Genomic DNA, 19,612 nt, shown 5'->3' on the forward strand with positions numbered 1-19,612 from the left:
ATATGTCCAGTAAAGACTAAGGACACTGATATGTTGTACAAATGAAATAAAGATGTTTTTTTTGTTTGAAGAGATGCAAAAGTACCCTTCTCATGATTAGTGAGATATTTCCAAATTTGCATATTTTGTCAAACGTTTCTGAAAAGATTGTTTTCACTTGCAGTGTCTCGGCCTAAGCCACACTGGTGCTCCTCGCTGCTCCTCCCATCCTGTGCCATATGTTCCCATAATTCAATGCCAGTTGCTTTTTTTCACCCTACGTGTTGAGTTGCTCTGTCAGTGGTCCGCTCTTCTCTTTTCATCTTAATTATTGTATTATTCATAGTCAAGTTAAACCACATTATATTACACTAAAACTGCTCAAAGTCTTCTGTTTGATAGTTCTGTGGAATTGATCCAGATATTTATTTTGAGGTTTGAATTGGAAAGGAACTAGCAACATAACAGGTTTTGGCTGCTATTTACAGCAGTGTTTTGACCGCTCACACACACACAAAGGGAAATGGGCAGTTTTGGGTTCAGCTCACATTACAAAGTTGGCTCATATCGAGACCCCTGTTTTTCTTGCCAGCAGAACTCCCTGGAATTAGACTGGAGTTGCTCGATTTTATCACAATAACGCGCTGTCACTTCACATTTTACACTGGGTGGGAGCCACCCTGCCAACTGCCACCTCCCGGCTCAGATAACAGTGGCGACAAATCCCCACTCTGTCCGTTCGTCTCTGGACCTGATGGGGTGCTTTGTAACATGGCTAGTAGCCACACTGGTGACTGCCAGGCTGACAACCAGGACAGGGCATGTCCCAACCCTACTACTAGACCCTAATATTCTGTGGACCATAACGGTAGGCATTGTGCTCAAACGGTTGGCCTTACTGCTGAACTAATAATAGCTTTGATTATTGAATCAACATCCTCATCTATCAAAAAAGACTGACCAAGTTCCCAATCTGGGTTCAGAATGCATAAACACAGGTTCTAATATTAAATTGGATTCATATATCTGCTATTAACCTTTTAGCAGATATAAACAGATATTAACAGCAACTGTCAGCCCTCTTGATGTACATCTCATTTAATAATAATACTAATCATAATAAGACACTCCAGGAAGTCCAGTTGGAGAAACAGGCATATCAGATGCAAAAACAAAAACAAACAATTAAATGGTTATAAAGTCACAGACTGGCTGTGGCAAGAAGGTAGGCACCAATTGTCCCTGAGCAAAGAGACACTGAACCCCAAATTGCTAACTATGATTAGCTTGAACCCGGTGTGGGTGTGGTAGCTGCTGCCATTGGTGAATGTGTGTGTGCGCATGTGTGTACGCATGTGAGCGTGCGTGTGTGTTTGTTTGTTTGTTTGTTTGTTTGTTTGTTTGTTTGTGTGTGTGTGTGTGAATGGGTTTCTGATGGGCAGCAGCCTCTGCTATCAGTGAGTGAATACATGGGTGAATGCGACTCAAGCACGAATAGAAAAGTGCAATGTAAGTACGGTCTGTTTAGCATTCATGATCGCAGAGTAAACAATAGAAATTCGCAATGCTACAGTCCTGAACACCAACCTATTTATGAATGGAGGGAGGTTTAAATGTACCATAAGCTATTATGGAACACTTTTGGAAGTACAGGAGAAAAAGAATCAATTAAGCAAAACCTGTGTTTGCTTTGCTAAGATGTGGTCAATGTCAATGTAAATGACAGTTAATGTTACTTTATCTGTATGATACACACGTTTAAGTTCCATTGTAAACATACTGATAACTGGTCTTGAGCTTGAAACAGATTGATTATATAGTGAGTGTGTGTGTAACTACAGCTGTATACCCAAGTTTTTCCTGCAACCAGTTTTCTTTCTTCTGAAAATATTAAACCACAAAGTAGGGCAAAAAGAGCTGTTAATATGATGGTAAATGTGATACACTCTACGCGTACCATTGACAACACAAGTGCAGCTGTTTGCCTCAGTCAGTGTGTGAAATAAGATTCCTCTCATTCTTGTGATACTGAATTATTTCAGCCCTAAAGCAGCTCACACCCGATTGTTCCCATGTACTAGCAAAATCACAAGGAGTCACTATAAAAGACCCCCAACACCACCACATACTCTCTCTCTCTCACGCACACACACACATGCGCACACACACACACACACACACACACACACACACACACACACACACACACACACACACACACACACACACACACACACACACACACACACACCACACCGTCCTTGGCCTCGAGGTCATTGGTCTGATATTCCATCTTAGCCACCTTTCTCTGGCCAAAACAAGCTTTTCCAGTCTGTCAGCCTCCTTCCATAGAAACCAATGAAATAAAGGTACACCAAACAAAGACTCCAGAAAACTAATTGTATTGAGTACAAATATCCCACCAGTGAATGAAACTCAATGCCTTGAGTCGTTTCAAAGACCATGTAGAGGGGTGTTACCTACTGCATTCTCAGTACGTCTGAAACTGATCCTTTAGACTAACTGTTTAACCCTGAAGCCCTAAAACAAGGTCAGAATGACAGAAACAGCAGCACAAACATTATAACTTATCAGATATCATCATGAGATGATGCCAATACTGACATTAATATTATAATTGGTTGTAATGTACATTTCTGACCTTTATTTCTGCTAGTATGAAAGAAGACATGTTATGGAAGCAAAATAGACTAAAATCTCAAATTTGACCAGTTTTTGCCCTCTATGTCTCACCTAAATCCCAGTTTTAGCATAGCATATGCTATTGAACCAATACACACTCTGTAAACAGGATGACAGTTTTGCCAAATCATCCAAATCACTTCATTTTCCTCTCCCGAGGCTAACGTGTCTGATCATATGACTGTTCATGTTTGTGAATGACGTTGTCACCGCATTCCGAAGGCGAGAGCTAGCAACTTTCTGAGTGTAGTAGAAAATCAATTGTATTTATGTGAAACGTATGCGAGGGAGTTCTTCATACCGACTTTGACGAGAGCCAAGGCTGTATAGACTAGTCGGGATGTCTCAATTTTTGGGCTGTCAAAATTAAAACACACACACACACACACACACACACACACACACACACACACACACAAACACCGCAGAATTCTGCTTTGTAATGTGGGAGAACGTTATACAGCTGACAGCTGACATTGTGCACCACCCACACCACACTCTAAAGTCCAAGGGTCCATCCGAGAAGCTCTTTGAAGCAGTCTTCCCATCTTTTCTCTCAAGGAAGACTTTTGGCTGTACACTGATCCCTCCCCCATACTCCTCCAAGCCTCCTGTTCCCAGGAGCTCTAAGCCTTAGAATAAATCCACACCCCGCCAATTGTATTCCAGCTGCTGGCCACAAGTTGTGCCACGATCACACACTTGATTTTGTGAGATGATGTGAACACAGGCTAGGGGGCAGATCACACCACTTAAACACACAATTAACCACACCACCCAAGTACATAAAGTTTCTTAATCCTTTCCCACCATTGTCCACACATATTCCTATGACTACGAAACGAGAACTATCATTCATATCATTCCAGGATTTGTTGCTCGTGCTGTAGGAGATGTGTTGATCACTCTAGGTTTGGTTTCCCTGGTAGTGCTCTTTGTCACCTAGCAATATAATGGCCTCCTCCATCCAGGGCCATTCTTTGAAACGGTAAGAGTCTTGTCCTGATGTGACTCACAAAAGCAGCTTTGATAGTGCTCATTTCAAGCCAGACGGCTCTTTTTAAACAGGTTTTTGACTACTGCTGCTTTTTTGCCAGTACCCAGACGTCCAAACAATCTTTAGTGTGACCCACAGACTTTTTTACAGCAACTTAAGAGACTCTCAACTCTCCGTTTTTCCAATAGAGGAAGTCGTATTTGTAGAGCTGTGTCACTGCTGAAAATAGCATGTTTAAGTATAGACAGTCGATCCATGTAAAGGAGCTGATTTTGAGAATAGCCTGTTCACATCCATTTTTCAAATGCATGGTTCTGACCAAACGGGAGCTTGTCACATTGGAGCACCACCCCAAGATCCCAAAAGACAGTATTTTAAACACACGTTATTTTCAGCACAATCCATGAATTATTTCTGAAGCGGTCCAAATTCCTTATTTTTTTCATCTAAGACTAAACATTTTGCTGTAGTGTGCTTGTCTAACCCCTAAACACTACCATACAGACAGGTCGGACTAGATCTCAGCTTCTTTTGAGAGATGATCTGTTAAAAATGTAAGAGGGGTAAAATAGATATATGGAAATAGCTTGATGTGCTAGCCACAGATGCTTTGGCATTGTAAAGTTGTGTCCTGCACCATTATGGCCCCCAATGGTGCAACAGTCAATGTGAAGGGAACTTTGGCAGATGGCGGTCTTCTCCGGCCTAGTGAAAGGATTTGAATGGGCATATTTAGCTCCTTTTCCTTGTTCTTCTTCCGATCTTTCCACAAGGCACTGGGGGAAGCAAGGGGAAAAGATGAAACAGAGACAGCCTGCATTAGAAGTCCTTTAAACATTGTGTGTTTTGATGGGTGAACTCTGGTGGGTCGTTAAAAAGGACTGTGTTGTCTTTGTTCTTCCCTGTTTGGAAGCAGTTACTGAATGTGAAATGAGATGTATGACTTTAGATTTCATTCTATTTCTGAGGTATTGTACATCTTCTTCTACATCTTTTAGAACCCTTAGCCATGGGATTTAAGGGGCACGCCCCGCCCTAATCCAGCTTCAAAGAACTACAGCCAACCAAAAGAAATGTGTCCCTACACATTGCTTCATTATTACCCTCAACCCTTGTAACACTATCACTATCGCCGGGGGGAATTTCACCCAATGAAAAAAAACACTTCTCATCAAGATATATTAAAGTGCAACAAAACATGGCAAATTGAGGTACTTTTCTTGTATTTTTCGTAAACGTTTCATAAAACGGAAAATAAAGGTATCATGGGGGGGACCCTATAAAAAGGCTGTAGAATTTTTGAAGAATGAGCGAATCAGTAACAAGAAATTACAAAAAAAAACTATACTATACTATACTATACTATACTATACTATACTATACTATACTATACACCATCACTAACGACGGGTGTATTTCACCTTAACACGTGTCTGTAGATAAAAACAGGGATGGGTGTATGGAACCAATTCTACTCTACTTAGTGTTCTAGGGTTAAATGTAACTTTAGTAACATTTAATGGGGCATACAAACCACAGACATGGGACCACAGTGAGATGAAATAACTTGCCCTGTAGTCTGTTAAGCTTATAATAAAAAGACAGAACAAATTTAACAATAATTTTCTAGACTCTGTTGATCTCACTTAAATGTCTTGTCACATGCAAATAATACAATTTGATAAAATGTCATAACAAGTGGCAATTGGCATTGTTAACACTGTTTTCTTTAACCATTATGTTACAGTTGTGTGTATGTCCAACTTCTCAGCATGTTTTTCTTATTATATACACCTCACCTTCTTATTGTATACACCTAGCAACAATAGATTTTTTTTTTGCCAAGTCATAAATGAAAGTCCTATATAATCTCTCCTTTTAGCTTTAGTATACACCAGTGGTTCTCAAAGTGTGGGGCGCGCCCCGCTGGTGGGGAATAGAGACATGACAGGGTGGGCGCAACGAACGGGAGGAATATGTGTCCACATCCATGGCACATAGTTTTTTTTTAATTTTATTAAATAAATATTTATTTTATGATGAACGTTATTGAGAACGCGTTCATTCTGGCGTTTGTGAATGCCGCTCTTACGGTCGTTCATCGAGTGCCAGATTTCCATAGAAAACCCTGCTAAAAGACAGCGTAAACAGCCCTTAATATGTAGCTGAAAAACACCCAATCTGGCAACACCTGCCACCACAGCGTCGCACCGCCGCTGTGTCATCAAAATGCGAAACACTGCGGAAAAAAACAAAAACAAATGAGTGCAGCAGCACTTACTCAGACCATGGACCTAGCCTCAGGCTCTACCCTCTTCTTCGTATGATTGTTACCTACCTTCGATTGCGTTTGTGTTAATAATTATGTCAACACATCTTCTGCACTTTGTTGTTAACAGTAGGCCCTATACTGTAGTTTAGAATGGTTTCCTTGAGGGTTTTACTATTTTAAGTTATAATTTGTTTGTAGAACCTGCCTGGTATATTTTTCCAGTATTGCTTTCTTTGAATGAAATTTTATGTGAATTGTTTCCAGGTTTGGAAAATTATAAAAATGGAAAAACATTTGCACCTTAACCGTTTTTGTTTGAATAATTCCTCATTAAAAGGACCATTCAAACAGCAACTTTTTCCTCATTTTTTTGAGAATATACTGTAGGGGTAAAAGCTGCAGCTGGCTTCTAGTGTGGACTGAATGTTATTGAAATTATTTCTGTCTGTGGTTCTATATGGAATGTGGCAAATGAAGCAACATATTGAAAAAAAAAAGAACTATGAACTAGTTCATTTTTGAACTGTGAACTTAGTTCAGAATTTTGAATTGTGAACTACGAACTGAACTAGTTAATTTTAAAGTGTGTGAACTGAACTTTGAACTAGTTCACGTAGAAAAAGAACTTTCCCAACACTGGCGGGCTCACAATGAGGCAAAGTGTTGTAGCGCGCCCTTTTCTTCATAGACAGCATATACAAGTGTTGTAGTTGGAGTCGGCACCGTGCGCATCAACAGTCACTCAAAGCAGCGGTAGTAATCACACAACCGGACGGTGTAGAAAGTCCCGTCAGTTAAAAATAGTAATCCAGTTTACAAATCCATGTTAAAATCGGCAGGACATAGAACAAGTTATCTTAAATAAAGTTGCTAAGGGTGTCAAATGTGTTGTGTTCAGGTCGGCTCGGTAATATTAGGCAAATGTCTATAAAAGGTCATCATGATGTGTTCAAATGTAGCATAAAAAAAAGTTTTGGCGAGAATCTTTTTTTTCAGCAATATAAAATAAATAGTAAATATAGAATGATGACCTGTTTAACGTCCTATCTTGAGCTCTGATCATCTTATAGGCAATTAAAGCAATTATACAAGTTCTCTTTCAACAAAATAATAGAAAAGGGATGACACAGATGCTTATATTTTCTCTATTTTTGAATTGTATTACTTGATTTTATTTCAATACATTTTAAACTTTTAAGCCTGACCTATTTTGTTACTATTTTGGTGACGCAATCGGGGAACGGTGGGGTTTGAAAATATTCCCACCTCCAAAGTGGGGAATGACAAAAAAAGTTTGAGAACCACTGGTATACAACTCCTGTAATTTTATTTTTATTTATTTTTTATTTAACCTTTATTTCACCAGGAAGGTCCCATTGAGTTACAGTAACTCTTCTCACAGGGAGTCCTGGCAAGACAGGCAGCAGAAAAGAAGTTGCAGAATTTGCACAAGGCCACACACACACAAACAAAGTACACCACAATTGACACTATAATGCTAACATTACACTTCATAACAGGCTATATAGAAACAAGCTAAAACATACAGTTTAAAAAAAATAAAAAATAAAATGAATTAAAAAATTAAAATTGAAAACAAATTAAAAATAAATAAAAGGCATCAGGTTAAAAACAGTAATATCCAAATACCTGTCACTTTAGCTGCTAAATGGTGTACTATGTCCACCAGCTAGCCACGACTCTGTCTGCTGTTTGGTTCCTGGCAAGTCATTCTCAGTGGGTTATTCACTATGAGCCACACCTTTTACTTATTTCCCTACTAATGATAAGATGATCAGTTGTTGATATACAATAACTGAGGTCACAGAACCCTAAATCTGGTGAAATGAGACAAGAAAATACGAATACAAATCAAGATGAAGAGAAACTGCTAGGCCAAGGTAGGTAGCATTGTGAGTGAAATTGCTTGTTCTTTTTAGGGTAACAGCTGTAAACGTGGACAACCCTCAGTGCTCTATGGGCTTTTATGGTATGTTGCTGGCTCAGGCTGTTTTCACAAAGGGGCCCTCTGCTTTTCAGGTATAAAAAGGGAAGGTTTCCAACAGGTAGACAAGCAGTTCAGCTCCAAGCATCCATCAGCACCACCAGCAGCTCTAGCACCAACAACCGCAAACATGACTTCCAGCAGCATGAACATGGGCAAAATAATCTTCTACGAGGAGAGGAACTTCCAGGGCCGCAACTACGAGTGCATGAGTGACTGCCCCGACATGTCCTCCTACATGAACCGCTGCCACTCCTGCCGTGTGGAGAGGGGCTGCTTCATGGTCTACGACCGCACCAACTTCATGGGCAACCAGTACTTCTTCAGGAGGGGCGAGTACTCCGACTACATGAGCATGATGGGCATGAGCGACTGCATCAAGTCCTGCCGCATGATCCCCATGCACAGAGGCCAGTACAGGATGAGGGTCTACGAGAAGGAGAACTTCCAGGGCCAGATGCACGAGATGATGGACGACTGCAACAACATCACAGAGCGCTACAGCATGTCCAACTTCATGTCCTGCAACGTGATGGACGGCCACTGGCTGATGTACGAGCAGCCCCACTTCAGAGGCAGGATGATGTACATGAGGCCCGGAGAGTACAGGAGCTTCAACACCATGGGCTCCAGCAACATGAGGTTCATGAGCATGAGGCGTATCATGGATTCCTGCCAGTAGATCACAGCTCATCATGATGGTGCAAGCAATTAGTTTCGAAACCAATGCAAGACGATTAGTGATCAAGCAGCTTACCTGAACTCATAAACACTGGATTTTGACTTCTGCAAATAAATGGAAACGATTGGCAACCAGGAAACTACAAACACAAATGTCTCTGAGGATTGGCTGATAAAGAGAAAAACTACAGTCCCCATAAAGAAACAATATTAAATCCTACTTTATCATAAAATTATCTTGGAGTTGAGTCTTTTCTTTTTCTTGTTTTTATTCTCTTTCTTCTTCCTATAGTTTCTAAAGGTACCTCGTCAACCTTCGTACTTACTTTTCAATAACCTGTGAGAAATATAATAAACCTTTATATTTCTCACAGTGCCATTGTTTTTTAGAAAGGTGGAGAAAAAGAGTGAGGGTTGTAATACATACTTGGGAGTCTCGTCACCCTGGGGACCCATATAAATGTTGAAAAACCATGAAAAGGTGCATTTTAAATAATAATACGCAACCTTTAAAGGTAAGTTTGTCATAAAAATAGTTAATGTTGGGCTTGGAATTTTTTTTGACATCTTACTGGATCCAACCAATATGGATAATTGGACATTCGATATCCTATACACTTGTACATTTTTAACCTTTATTTTAAGGCCAGTTCTTAGGACACCAGGAAGTGAGATTAGCTTAACAGGACAAAATTATTTTGATGATATATGCAGCTCTCTCTCTCTCTCTCTCTCTCTCTCTCTCTCTCTCTCTCTCTCTCTCTCTCTCTCTCTCTCTCTCTCTCTCTCTCTCTCTCTCTCTCTCTCTCTCTCTCTCTCTCTCTCTCTCTCTCTCTCTCTCTCTCTCTCTCTCTCTCTCTCTCTCAAATTCGCTTTATTGGCATGAAAGTTTAAAATAGAAAAACAATGTTGCCAAAGCAAAGTATCAGTAAGATACAATAAGTCCAATAAATCAGACAAAACACATATGACAATTATATACATTATGAAAATTATATACATTATGAACATTATATTACGTGTGTGTGTGTGCCTCAATCATTCACTGTCCCCCAGGTTGTGGCATGTTAATATATACTGGGCAGCAAGATGTGCCCGGTCTCCTTCTCCGAGGAGTATTTTTAATTTGGAGAGGTCGTTCAGCTCTTTGAAATCTGGTACTATTTTTGGAATTTGGAAATTATAAAATGTTCTCTTAATTGCAAATAGAGCTCTTCGAGCTTTTTCTTTTAGTGCATTCACTGCCATGTTGAAACTCCCTGATGCTGCTATGGTTATACCAAGGTAGGTATAACTCATACTGTGTTCAATTACATGATTATTAATGGTAAATCGATGTTTGTTCTCATGACACCTGGGGCGTTTTTGAAAGATCATGATATTGGTTTTCTTCATGTTCACTGCCAGGGCCCAGTTCTGACAGTACTGTTCTACTACGGCTAACTGTTGCTGTAGTCCTTGTTCAGTAGGAGACAGTAGAACAAGGTCATCAGCGTAAAACAAGGACTTCACCTCTCTATCTAGGAGGGAGAGGCCAGGAGCAGCACATTGATCTAACTCAACAGCCAGTTCATTTATATATATATTAAATAAAGTCGGACTTAGATTGCAACCCTGCCGAACGCCTCTTCTCTCGGGGAAGAATTCTGTTTGTTTATCTCCAATTTTAACAGCACACATATTCTCCAAATACATGGATTTTACCAGATCATAGGTCTCTCTCTCTCTCTCTCTCTCTCTCTCTCTCTCTCTCTCTCTCTCTCTCTCTCTCTCTCTCTCTCTCTCTCTCTCTCTCTCTCTCTCTCTCTCTCTCTCTCTCTCTCTCTCTCTCTCTCTCTCTCTCTCTCTCTCTCTGCAGTGATGGAATATCCCACTTCCACGTTTACAAGTAAAGTCAAAGACAATATGAAATAGAATCCACCAAAATGGGAAACGGCCCAATAAAAAAAACTTAAAGAAGCAAGACACACATTTAAAGCTATTTAATGTTTTTGACTGCGCCCATCTAGCTGACGTAACCCTCCAGACGAAGTTTGGGCCAGCGGCTAGCTGTCACTCAAGAGGCTGCGCCCCTCATTATGCATACATTTTAACCTCCAATAGAATCAAAACTAGCCTGGTACAAAAAAATTCACCCTCTCAGTGTTGTCATGGAGATATGACCTAAACATACTGACTGGAATGTTTTTTTGTACCAGGCCTTAAATAGGTTAAATTATGCTATAAAAAATGGCCTATTTAACATCGGAGTCAATGAGAAATTGCTCTGTTTTGAAATCTGCCTCTAGTGGCCACTCGGTGAACTGCATTTTGTTTCACTTCCACATTGGATGCTGGTAGAATTCGCTGTGGTTGGGGCTTGGAAAATACACATATACAAAAATAAGGAGAAACTGCTAGGCCAAACACCCAATTAGATGATTCTTTGTCAATGATTACCATTCCAACATACTGACTCTACAGGTGAGACAGGTTAGACACATATGACCGAACAGTGTCCAATGTTCGACCGACTGTGTGTTGTGGTGTATCAGGGCCTAATGGATGATGGCAGTTGTCTGCAAGATGTAAGGTTTTTTTTAATTTATTTTTCTTTCTCTTTCATCCACCACTGCTAATATTGGCTTCCAGCAGATGGGAAAGCTAAAACCCTCCCAAATTATTTTTGATATACTAAAATAAATTAGCTTAACTGAAGAAATATTGATCATTTAATGAACCGAGAAAGGTCAGGTGTTGGCAGGACAAAAGTTGTGTCGCCTACAGAGAGTATTATGAAAATTTAACAAATAATTTACTTTAGATACAAAAAGATGTTGCATAACATCAATGAATTAAGTAGTGGTGCTGTGAGGTCCATATTTAATATTTTGTATGACTTCCATGAGCTTGAAGGACTACATCCAATGCGGTTCGACAGTGATTCATACACTTCATTGATGAAGTCGTCAGCAAAGAAAGCAGTCTTACATGCCTCCCAGAGTTCATCAAGATTCTTTGGTTTGGTCTTCCATGCTTCCTCTTTCATTCTACCCCAGACATGCTCAATGATGTTCATGTTTGGTGACTGGGCTGGCCACTCCTGAAGCACCTTGATCTTCTTCGCCTTAAGGCACTATGCGATAGAGCACCATCCAGCTGCAAAATTGTAACCCTTTTATGGTTGGGAATGTAAGAGGTAGCTAATACTTCCTGATATTTTAGGCTATTGATATTGCCTTTCACCCTGTAAATCTCTCGCACACCCCCATACTGGATGTAACCCCAGACCATGATTTTTCCGCCACCAGCTTGACTGTTTTCTGGGTGAATCTCGGATCCATGCGGGCTCCAGTAGGTCTCCTGCAATATTTGCGTCGGCTGTGATGTAATTCAACCGAAGATTCATCTGAAAATCCACCTTCTGCCACTTTTCCAGCGTCCATCCTTTTAGCAGGCTGTGGGCCTTGGCAAATGCCACACATTTTTTTAATTGCCTTTTGTTTAGTGCTGGTTTCTGGGCACCGATGCGACCATGGAGGCCATTTCGAGACAGATTTCTACGAACTGTTCTGGTTGACAAGGGGACTTGAGGTGACCAGGCCTGTTGGAGCTCTGCTGCAGTGGAAAAGGGAGTGGCCTTGGATTTTCGAGCCAACAAACGGTCCTCCCGAGCAGTTGTCTTGTGGGGTCTGCCGTACCTGTGCTTGTCAAAAACATCTCCAGTCTCTCCAAATCTTTTTTTTTATTATTTGTACTTAATGCTGAGACACATTGAAGGTGTCAGCCACCTCAGCAGTGGAGCTGGTCTTCAGCCTCTTGATAATCAACGCTTTGGTGTCAGGGTGAATCTTAGGCATGTTGCAGTTGAGGTGAAGGTCTGGTGTGCTTGGGGTTCTTTTTATACACACCCACTAATTGATTGATCAATTATTGATCACAGGTGAGGCTGTAATCTAGGATTGGGTAAATCAAGTGACAAGGCGGCAAGACTTTTGTCCTTGCAAAAACTGACTCAGTGGACTTTGCCAAGCTATGAACATTAAAATGCTTTTCAGCAGTTTCATTTAGCTGTGGGGATTGAAATTAGCCATTTCTTGTAAAAAAAAATGGATTAGACATATATTTGAGGGGCACTTAAGGTCAACTTGTACCCAAGCGACAAGACTTTTGTCCGGGACTGTAGTAGTGTTAGTAAGAAGTGGGAAGTACCCCAGAGGAAACACTGGCTATATTTTAACCCAACTCCCTGTCTGTATGAGGTCGCCTTACTAATCTGTTGTCTGTTCAGGTCTGCTCTAATTAGACCTTAGAGGGAGGGTTAGGGGCTGTTCCAACTGGGGTTGTGAGAAAACTAGCAGACAAGGTCAAGGAAATCAGACACACCTTGACCTGCAAGCTTTTCCCACATACATACGTTCTTTTTTGGGATTAACGCGGAAAGCTTTATAGCCACTGAACTTTCCACTCCCCACTGGTGTGAGGAATGAAAAATATGGATATGGGACTGGGTATCTGACCAGGAGGATAGTGGTCGAAAACATCAAATGTGTGTATGGCTTATTGGAGGTGTTTTTTTTTTTTTTAATGCTTTTGCTGTTTCCCATTTTGGTCAGTTCCATTATAGTAACAAGCATTGTATTTATCTTTAGTTGTGAAATGTGGAAGTTAAATATTACACTACTGCACTGATGGCCAGAGAGAGAGAGTGAAAGAGAGAGAGAGAGAGAGGTCTAGAAGAAAGAGAAAAAGAGGAAAAACTACCAAACATTATACTAGAATAACCGTTCCCTGTTTTTCTTATTTCAGTTCCTGGTGTGCCCTGAACCGACCTTAGAATACAGGTTACAATTGTAGCAAATGGGGCATCCCTTCACTAACAAGATTAAAGGTACAATATGTAATTTTCCACCATTGGGGGCTCACGATTAAAACAATAACAAAAGGCGGAGTTTGATGACGTCATAATGTTGCACAGGATCATGGGAGATTGAGTCTTAATCCATTGCAATTTAAACTATCAAGTTGCCTTCACACTGTGACTGCACGTGATGCTCAAGATTAACGCATGGACCTATTATAAAGGGGTTAACGGCGCAATAAACCAAGTTAGCGCCATTAGCATGAGTGTAAGTCAATGAGCGCACTGCACATCCCCTTGACATAATAATAAATAAATAAAAGTTCCAATGGTTCACTTAAAAGAGCAGGCTCTTTGAACCGGCTTGTTTGCGACCGACCCATCACTACAGCCAAGTTTCACTAATGCTAATCGGCGTTAACTTGGCTAAAGCACAACAGGTAGCTGAACACAAGCAAAATACACATTCACTAAGTAAACAGGAAGCCCGATATCCTCGCTCACTCTCCACACACCATCTCCTTCTGATCAAGAATTACGTAACAATATAGGCTACGTCGTTATCATAAATATTAGTGGCTGGCATTATCCACTACACACCTTCCAATGGAACGTAAGCTCACTATTTATTGCCTTTCTAGTCAGACTTGACCACTCAAAGTGCTTTACACTTGTGCTGCATTAACTCACTGAAGGCAGAGGCTGCTGCCTTCAGAGGCTTTTTTTGATCTAACTACATTGTTTGTGTCTCACTAACCCATTCACACACACACTCATACACCAATGGCAGCAGCCTTTGGGAGCAACTTGGGGTTCAGTGTCTTACCCAGGGACACTTCGACATGTTACATGAGGCCGGGATGGCACGCCCAACCCTGTAACCGTCTTTTTGGTTTGCACACATGGATGCAAAACTTCACCACTGCAACAGGCCATGGTTTTATTAGCAATTTCGACTACTTTTGGACTGAGCATGACCTCTTTAAAGCTGATGGTCTGCATTTGAACAGGAAGGGGTCCGAAAGATTAACAAAGAATTTCATTAATTTCATTGCGTTTAGCCTGAAATGATGTTTTCCCCAGAATGACCCTGACCCTGCCCTGCTCATGTTGTCTTCCTGTCACAACACTGTCTTAGACAGTGCGGGTCCTGCTGTCATCTCTAGTATGGGCGCTGTCCCTGCATTCGGCCCCCTTACTCCACCTTGTTCTCCTGTGGCTATATTACCCATAGCTCATCCCCTGACCCATTTCCCTATGTTAATTTCTGCCCCTATTCGCTTCCATATTCCTATTAGAGTTACTGATAGGCATAATGCTGTACTGCTTGACCCTATGTCCATAGAATCAACATCTTGTGTCAACTACTCTTCTCTTCGATGCAGAAAAGGATTGAAGCTGATTCATTGGAATATTAGGAGTATACTCCAATCTGAGAAATTGGATCACTTGAAAATATTAGCCCTGCAAACTGATCCTGATATTTTGATCATTACTGAGTCATGGTTAAAAAAACATCAAAATGACAGTGATGTGGCCTTGCCTAACTTCAACATTTTTAGATCGGACAGGCCTCAAAGAGGTGGTGGTGTGGCCATTTATGTTAAGTCCTGTCTTTCTGTTTCTGTTTTACTCTCAATCTCTATACCCAAATGTTTTGAATTTCTGGCTCTCAAAATTGATTGTGGTTTTAGTAATTCTCTCATTGTTGTTGGAGTATATAGACCTCCATCAGCTGACGCTGGGTCTATTGATCGTTTGGCTGACCTACTTTCCCACTATTCTAATTCTGAAGTTTTAGTTATGGGTGATTTTAATCTGGATTGGTTGACAAATGCCTCTGATCATTTAAAGGAAATATCTTCTAACCTAAATTTGTCACAGTTAATCATAAATCCAACCAGGCCAAACATGAAAGAACCCTCAAGATCAACACTTATAGACCTAATCTTCTCTAATAAGAGTGATAAAATATCTTTATCTGGAGTACTTGAATTAGGTATAAGTGACCATTGTCCCATTGTATGTGTCCGTGATACACATATAAAAAAATCCTCAGCCAGGGTTTTAATTAAGAGAAACCTAAATATTTTTAATAAGCAAGCCTTTCTTCATGACCTTTATAATAGTGATATTCACAACACCCTGGCTATTCCTGATGTCGAACTAGCTTTAGACTTTTTCATTTCCACCTTTCTATCTATTTTAAATACACATGCCCCCTTTAAGAAGTATAGAGTTAAGGATAGATCCAGTCCTTGGGTTAGTCCAGAACTTACATCTCTTCTCCGAACTAGAAACAAAGCCTGGTCTCTTGCTAGACGTACTAATAACGCCTCACATTGGACTGCATTCAGAGCCTTAAGAAATAAATGTACATCCTTAGTGAGGAAGAATGTATCTGACTACTATTTAAAATTGATCACAGACACCTATTCTAACCCAGCAAAATTCTGGAAGGTGGTTAAAACCAACAAAAATAGCTCTGCTACATCAGCTTCTATTCCAATTCAGGTTAAATTTGATGATAGTTTTATTACCGATCAAACCGAGATCTGCGCTGGTTTTAATAGACATTTTAATGTTGCTGGCCATATCTTCAAAGAGGACAACTCTAGATCTTCTCTAGCAGACAACCAGCTACCCCTTGAACAGGTTCATATGCCTACCACCAATGATGTTCCTCAGTTTTCTATTATTCCTGTGTCCTCCAGTATGGTTCTTGATGCTCTCTTAAGCATTGACCCCAAGAAATCCACTGGAGAAGACAACCTATAGACCCATTCTTTCTCCAACTCTCAGCCCCTGTAATTGCAGAGTGTATTACCCACATTTTTAACCTTTCTATATCTTCCTGCGTTATTCCAAGGATCTGGAAATCAGCTTGTGTCCTTCCTTTGTATAAAGCGGGAGAAAAAACTGACCCTAATAACTATAGGCCAATATCCAGACTGTCATGTCTGTCAAAAACGCTGGAATCCCTTATTAATTACCAATTGAAAACATTTCTCTCAAGTCACACTATTTTATCTGTTCACCAATCTGGTTTTAGAACTAACCATAGCACTATCTCTGCCATCACTCTGGTTACTAACAATATTGTCTCTGCCTTAGATAATAGTAATCACTGTGCTGCCCTCTTTATTGATCTCAGTAAAGCCTTTGATACAGTAGACCATTCTTTACTATTAGATAAATTGGCTAACATTGGTATTAGTGAAAATGCGTGTAGCTGGTTCAGTAATTACCTTTCTGACCGATCTCAATGTGTGAAGCTAGGTAATATCCAATCTGGTTTCTTACCCATAACCAAAGGTGTTCCACAAGGTTCAATTTTAGGTCCGGTACTATTCACCATCTACATCAATGATATTGTGTCTCTTGTCAGTGGTTGTCAAATCCATTTATATGCTGATGACACCATCTTGTATTGTGTTGCTGACTCTGCAAAGTCAGCTATTGAGAACCTGCAACTGTCCTTTAATGCTCTTCAGAATGCTCTTATTTCACTTAAACTTGTCCTTAACCAGACTAAAACTAAATTCATGTTGTTCTCTAGGGCTAGAGATTTAGACAATAGTGCATGCATCTATGCTGTGAACGGTTCTTTGATCGAGAGAGTCTCTGAATATAAGTACCTTGGTATCTGGCTAGATGAAAAACTCTCTTTTACATTTCACATAAAAAATCTTGTCTGTCGTCTGCGACAAAAGATTGGATATTTTTATAGGAATAAAGCTACCTTCCCGTTGTTTAGTAGGAAAAGGATTATTGAGGCAGTTTTTATGTCTGTCCTTGATTACGGTGATGTGGTTTATCGGCATGCATCTCGTTCATGCCTTAAACTCCTTGACTCTGTATTTCACTCTGCTTTGAGATTCATTACAGGAGATGCTTATGATACACACCATTGTGTTTTATATGAAAAGGTTGGGTGGTCCTCCCTTAAGGAGAGACGTGATGCACATTGGCATATTTTTATATATAAAGCTCTGACTGGAAAGCTACCACTCTATCTGACAGAAATGCTGCTTATTTCAGATGGGCTTTATCAAACCCGCTCAACTGACATGATCATGTTATATGTCCCCTATGCCCGGTCTGAGCTTGGTAAAACCGCTTTTAGCTATAGTGCCCCTGACTCCTGGAACAGCCTACAACATACAATTAAAATAAATACACTCATATCTGTTAACCAATTTAAAAGTATTATTTTGAATCAACCCCTCCACACTTGTAACTGTTTTAATTAGGCTATTATTTATTTCATTCAATTGATCTGAATGTTTTAAATTGTTGTTGTCTGTGTGTGTGTGTGTGTGTGTGTGTGTGTGTAAACTTGTTATGTATTCTCATTGTATATTGTGTATCTGTACTCGACGTCATTGTAAAAGAGGGTCACCCCTCAATTGATCTTTCGAGGTTAAATAAAGGTTACAAACAAACAAACAATTACTAGACGACCGCCCTACCTGCTTAGCCAGAGCCGCCACCACTGCTACGATGTCACAATAGTTACGTATCACCGTCCGGCATATATATAATTTTTTACCTTTATTCATACATGTAATCCCATTGAGACCGGAGTCTCTTTTTCAAGGGAGACCTGTTCTCAGTCCCACGTTACCATTAACACACACTTTCATACACCGATAGCAGGCTAACTATCGGGAGCAGTTTTGGGGTTCTGTGTCTTGCCTAGGGACACTTCGACATTTGAAGTGCGGGATCCAACCACCGACCCTGCAATTGAGTGGAGAACCACCCTACCCACTTTACCCCGTCTACCAAGTAAGGGTACTGTCTGCAGTGAAGATGCAAGCCAGATTGTGTGCTAACCAGGAACTGGCCGAACCAAACTGTGCTGCTCATTGGAAACGAGGCATAAGTTTAATAGTAATTTATGCAACTGCAGGAAAGAAAATAAAGGGAAGAACAAGATAAGAATCAACTCCAAGGTAATTTCTGTATGATAAAATAGACTTTATTAGGGTTTCTTTATGTTGACTGACACTCTTTTATCAGCCAGTCTTCAGAGGCATTTGAATTTTCAGTTTACTGGTTGCCAATCCTTTTGTTTAATTTGCCGTAGTTAAAATCCAGTGTTTATGAGTTCAGGTAAGCTGCTTGATCACTAATCGTCTTGCATTTGTTTAGAAACTAATTGCTTGCACCATCATGATGAGCTGTGATCTACTGGCAGGAATCCATGATACGCCTCATGCTCATGAACCTCATGTTGCTGGAGCCCATGGTGTTGAAGCTCCTGTACTCTCCGGGCCTCATGTACATCATCCTGCCTCTGAAGTGGGGCTGCTCGTACATCAGCCAGTGGCCGTCCATCACGTTGCAGGACATGAAGTTGGACATGCTGTAGCGCTCTGTGATGTTGTTGCAGTCGTCCATCATCTCGTGCATCTGGCCCTGGAAGTTCTCCTTCTCGTAGACCCTCATCCTGTACTGGCCTCTGTGCATGGGGATCATGCGGCAGGACTTGATGCAGTCACTCATGCCCATCATGCTCATGTAGTCGGAGTACTCGCCCCTCCTGAAGAAGTACTGGTTGCCCATGAAGTTGGTGCGGTCGTAGACCATGAAGCAGCCCCTCTCCACACGGCAGGAGTGGCAGCGGTTCATGTAGGAGGACATGTCGGGGCAGTCGCTCATGCACTCGTAGTTGCGGCCCTGGAAGTTCCTCTCCTCGTAGAAGATGATCTTGCCCATGTTCATGCTGCTGGAAGTCATGTTTGCAAGCTGTTGTTGAGAGCTGAACTGCTTGTCTACCTGTTGGAAACCTTCCCTTTTTATACCTGAAAAGCAGAGGGCCCCTTTGTGAAAACAGCCTGAGCCAGCAACATACCATAGAAGCCCATAGAGCACTGAGGGTTGTCCACATTTACAGCTGTTACCCTGAAAGACCTTAGAGAGGCGATTTCACCTTGAATGCTACCAAACAAAACATTTTTCAAAGGATGAACAAAGACTAATATCACCCATTGTAACAACAACTGCAAAGGCTTTCATAACTATAGTGAACAAAACCATATTTAGCTATGGATTTATTTTCTTTGTTTTGTCATTATTAGCAGTTCTCCAGATCATACATTATTATTGTAAGTGCAGTTTCATTTTTTA

General features: G+C 40.7%; 2 protein-coding genes across 2 annotated transcripts; one reads left to right on the forward strand and one right to left on the reverse strand.

Annotated features, from left to right (window-relative positions):
• Positions 1–8,086: 8,086 nt before the first annotated feature.
• Positions 8,087–8,638, forward strand: LOC307266311 (gamma-crystallin M2-like; the record flags this gene model as incomplete). Its single annotated transcript, XM_080048293.1, has 1 exon — positions 8,087–8,638. One exon carries the CDS (start codon positions 8,087–8,089, stop codon positions 8,636–8,638), a length of 552 nt encoding a protein of 183 aa, XP_079904419.1.
• Positions 8,639–18,670: 10,032 nt separating this feature from the next.
• Positions 18,671–19,222, reverse strand: LOC307265658 (gamma-crystallin M2-like; the record flags this gene model as incomplete). Its single annotated transcript, XM_080047449.1, has 1 exon — positions 18,671–19,222. The coding sequence occupies one exon, from the start codon at positions 19,220–19,222 to the stop codon at positions 18,671–18,673; it is 552 nt and encodes a 183-aa protein (XP_079903575.1).
• Between the last annotated feature and the right edge of the window lie 390 nt (positions 19,223–19,612).

Source organism: Ammodytes marinus, assembly GCF_949987685.1.
Source record: "Ammodytes marinus genome assembly, chromosome: 19".
NCBI classification, from domain to species: domain Eukaryota; kingdom Metazoa; phylum Chordata; class Actinopteri; order Uranoscopiformes; family Ammodytidae; genus Ammodytes; species Ammodytes marinus.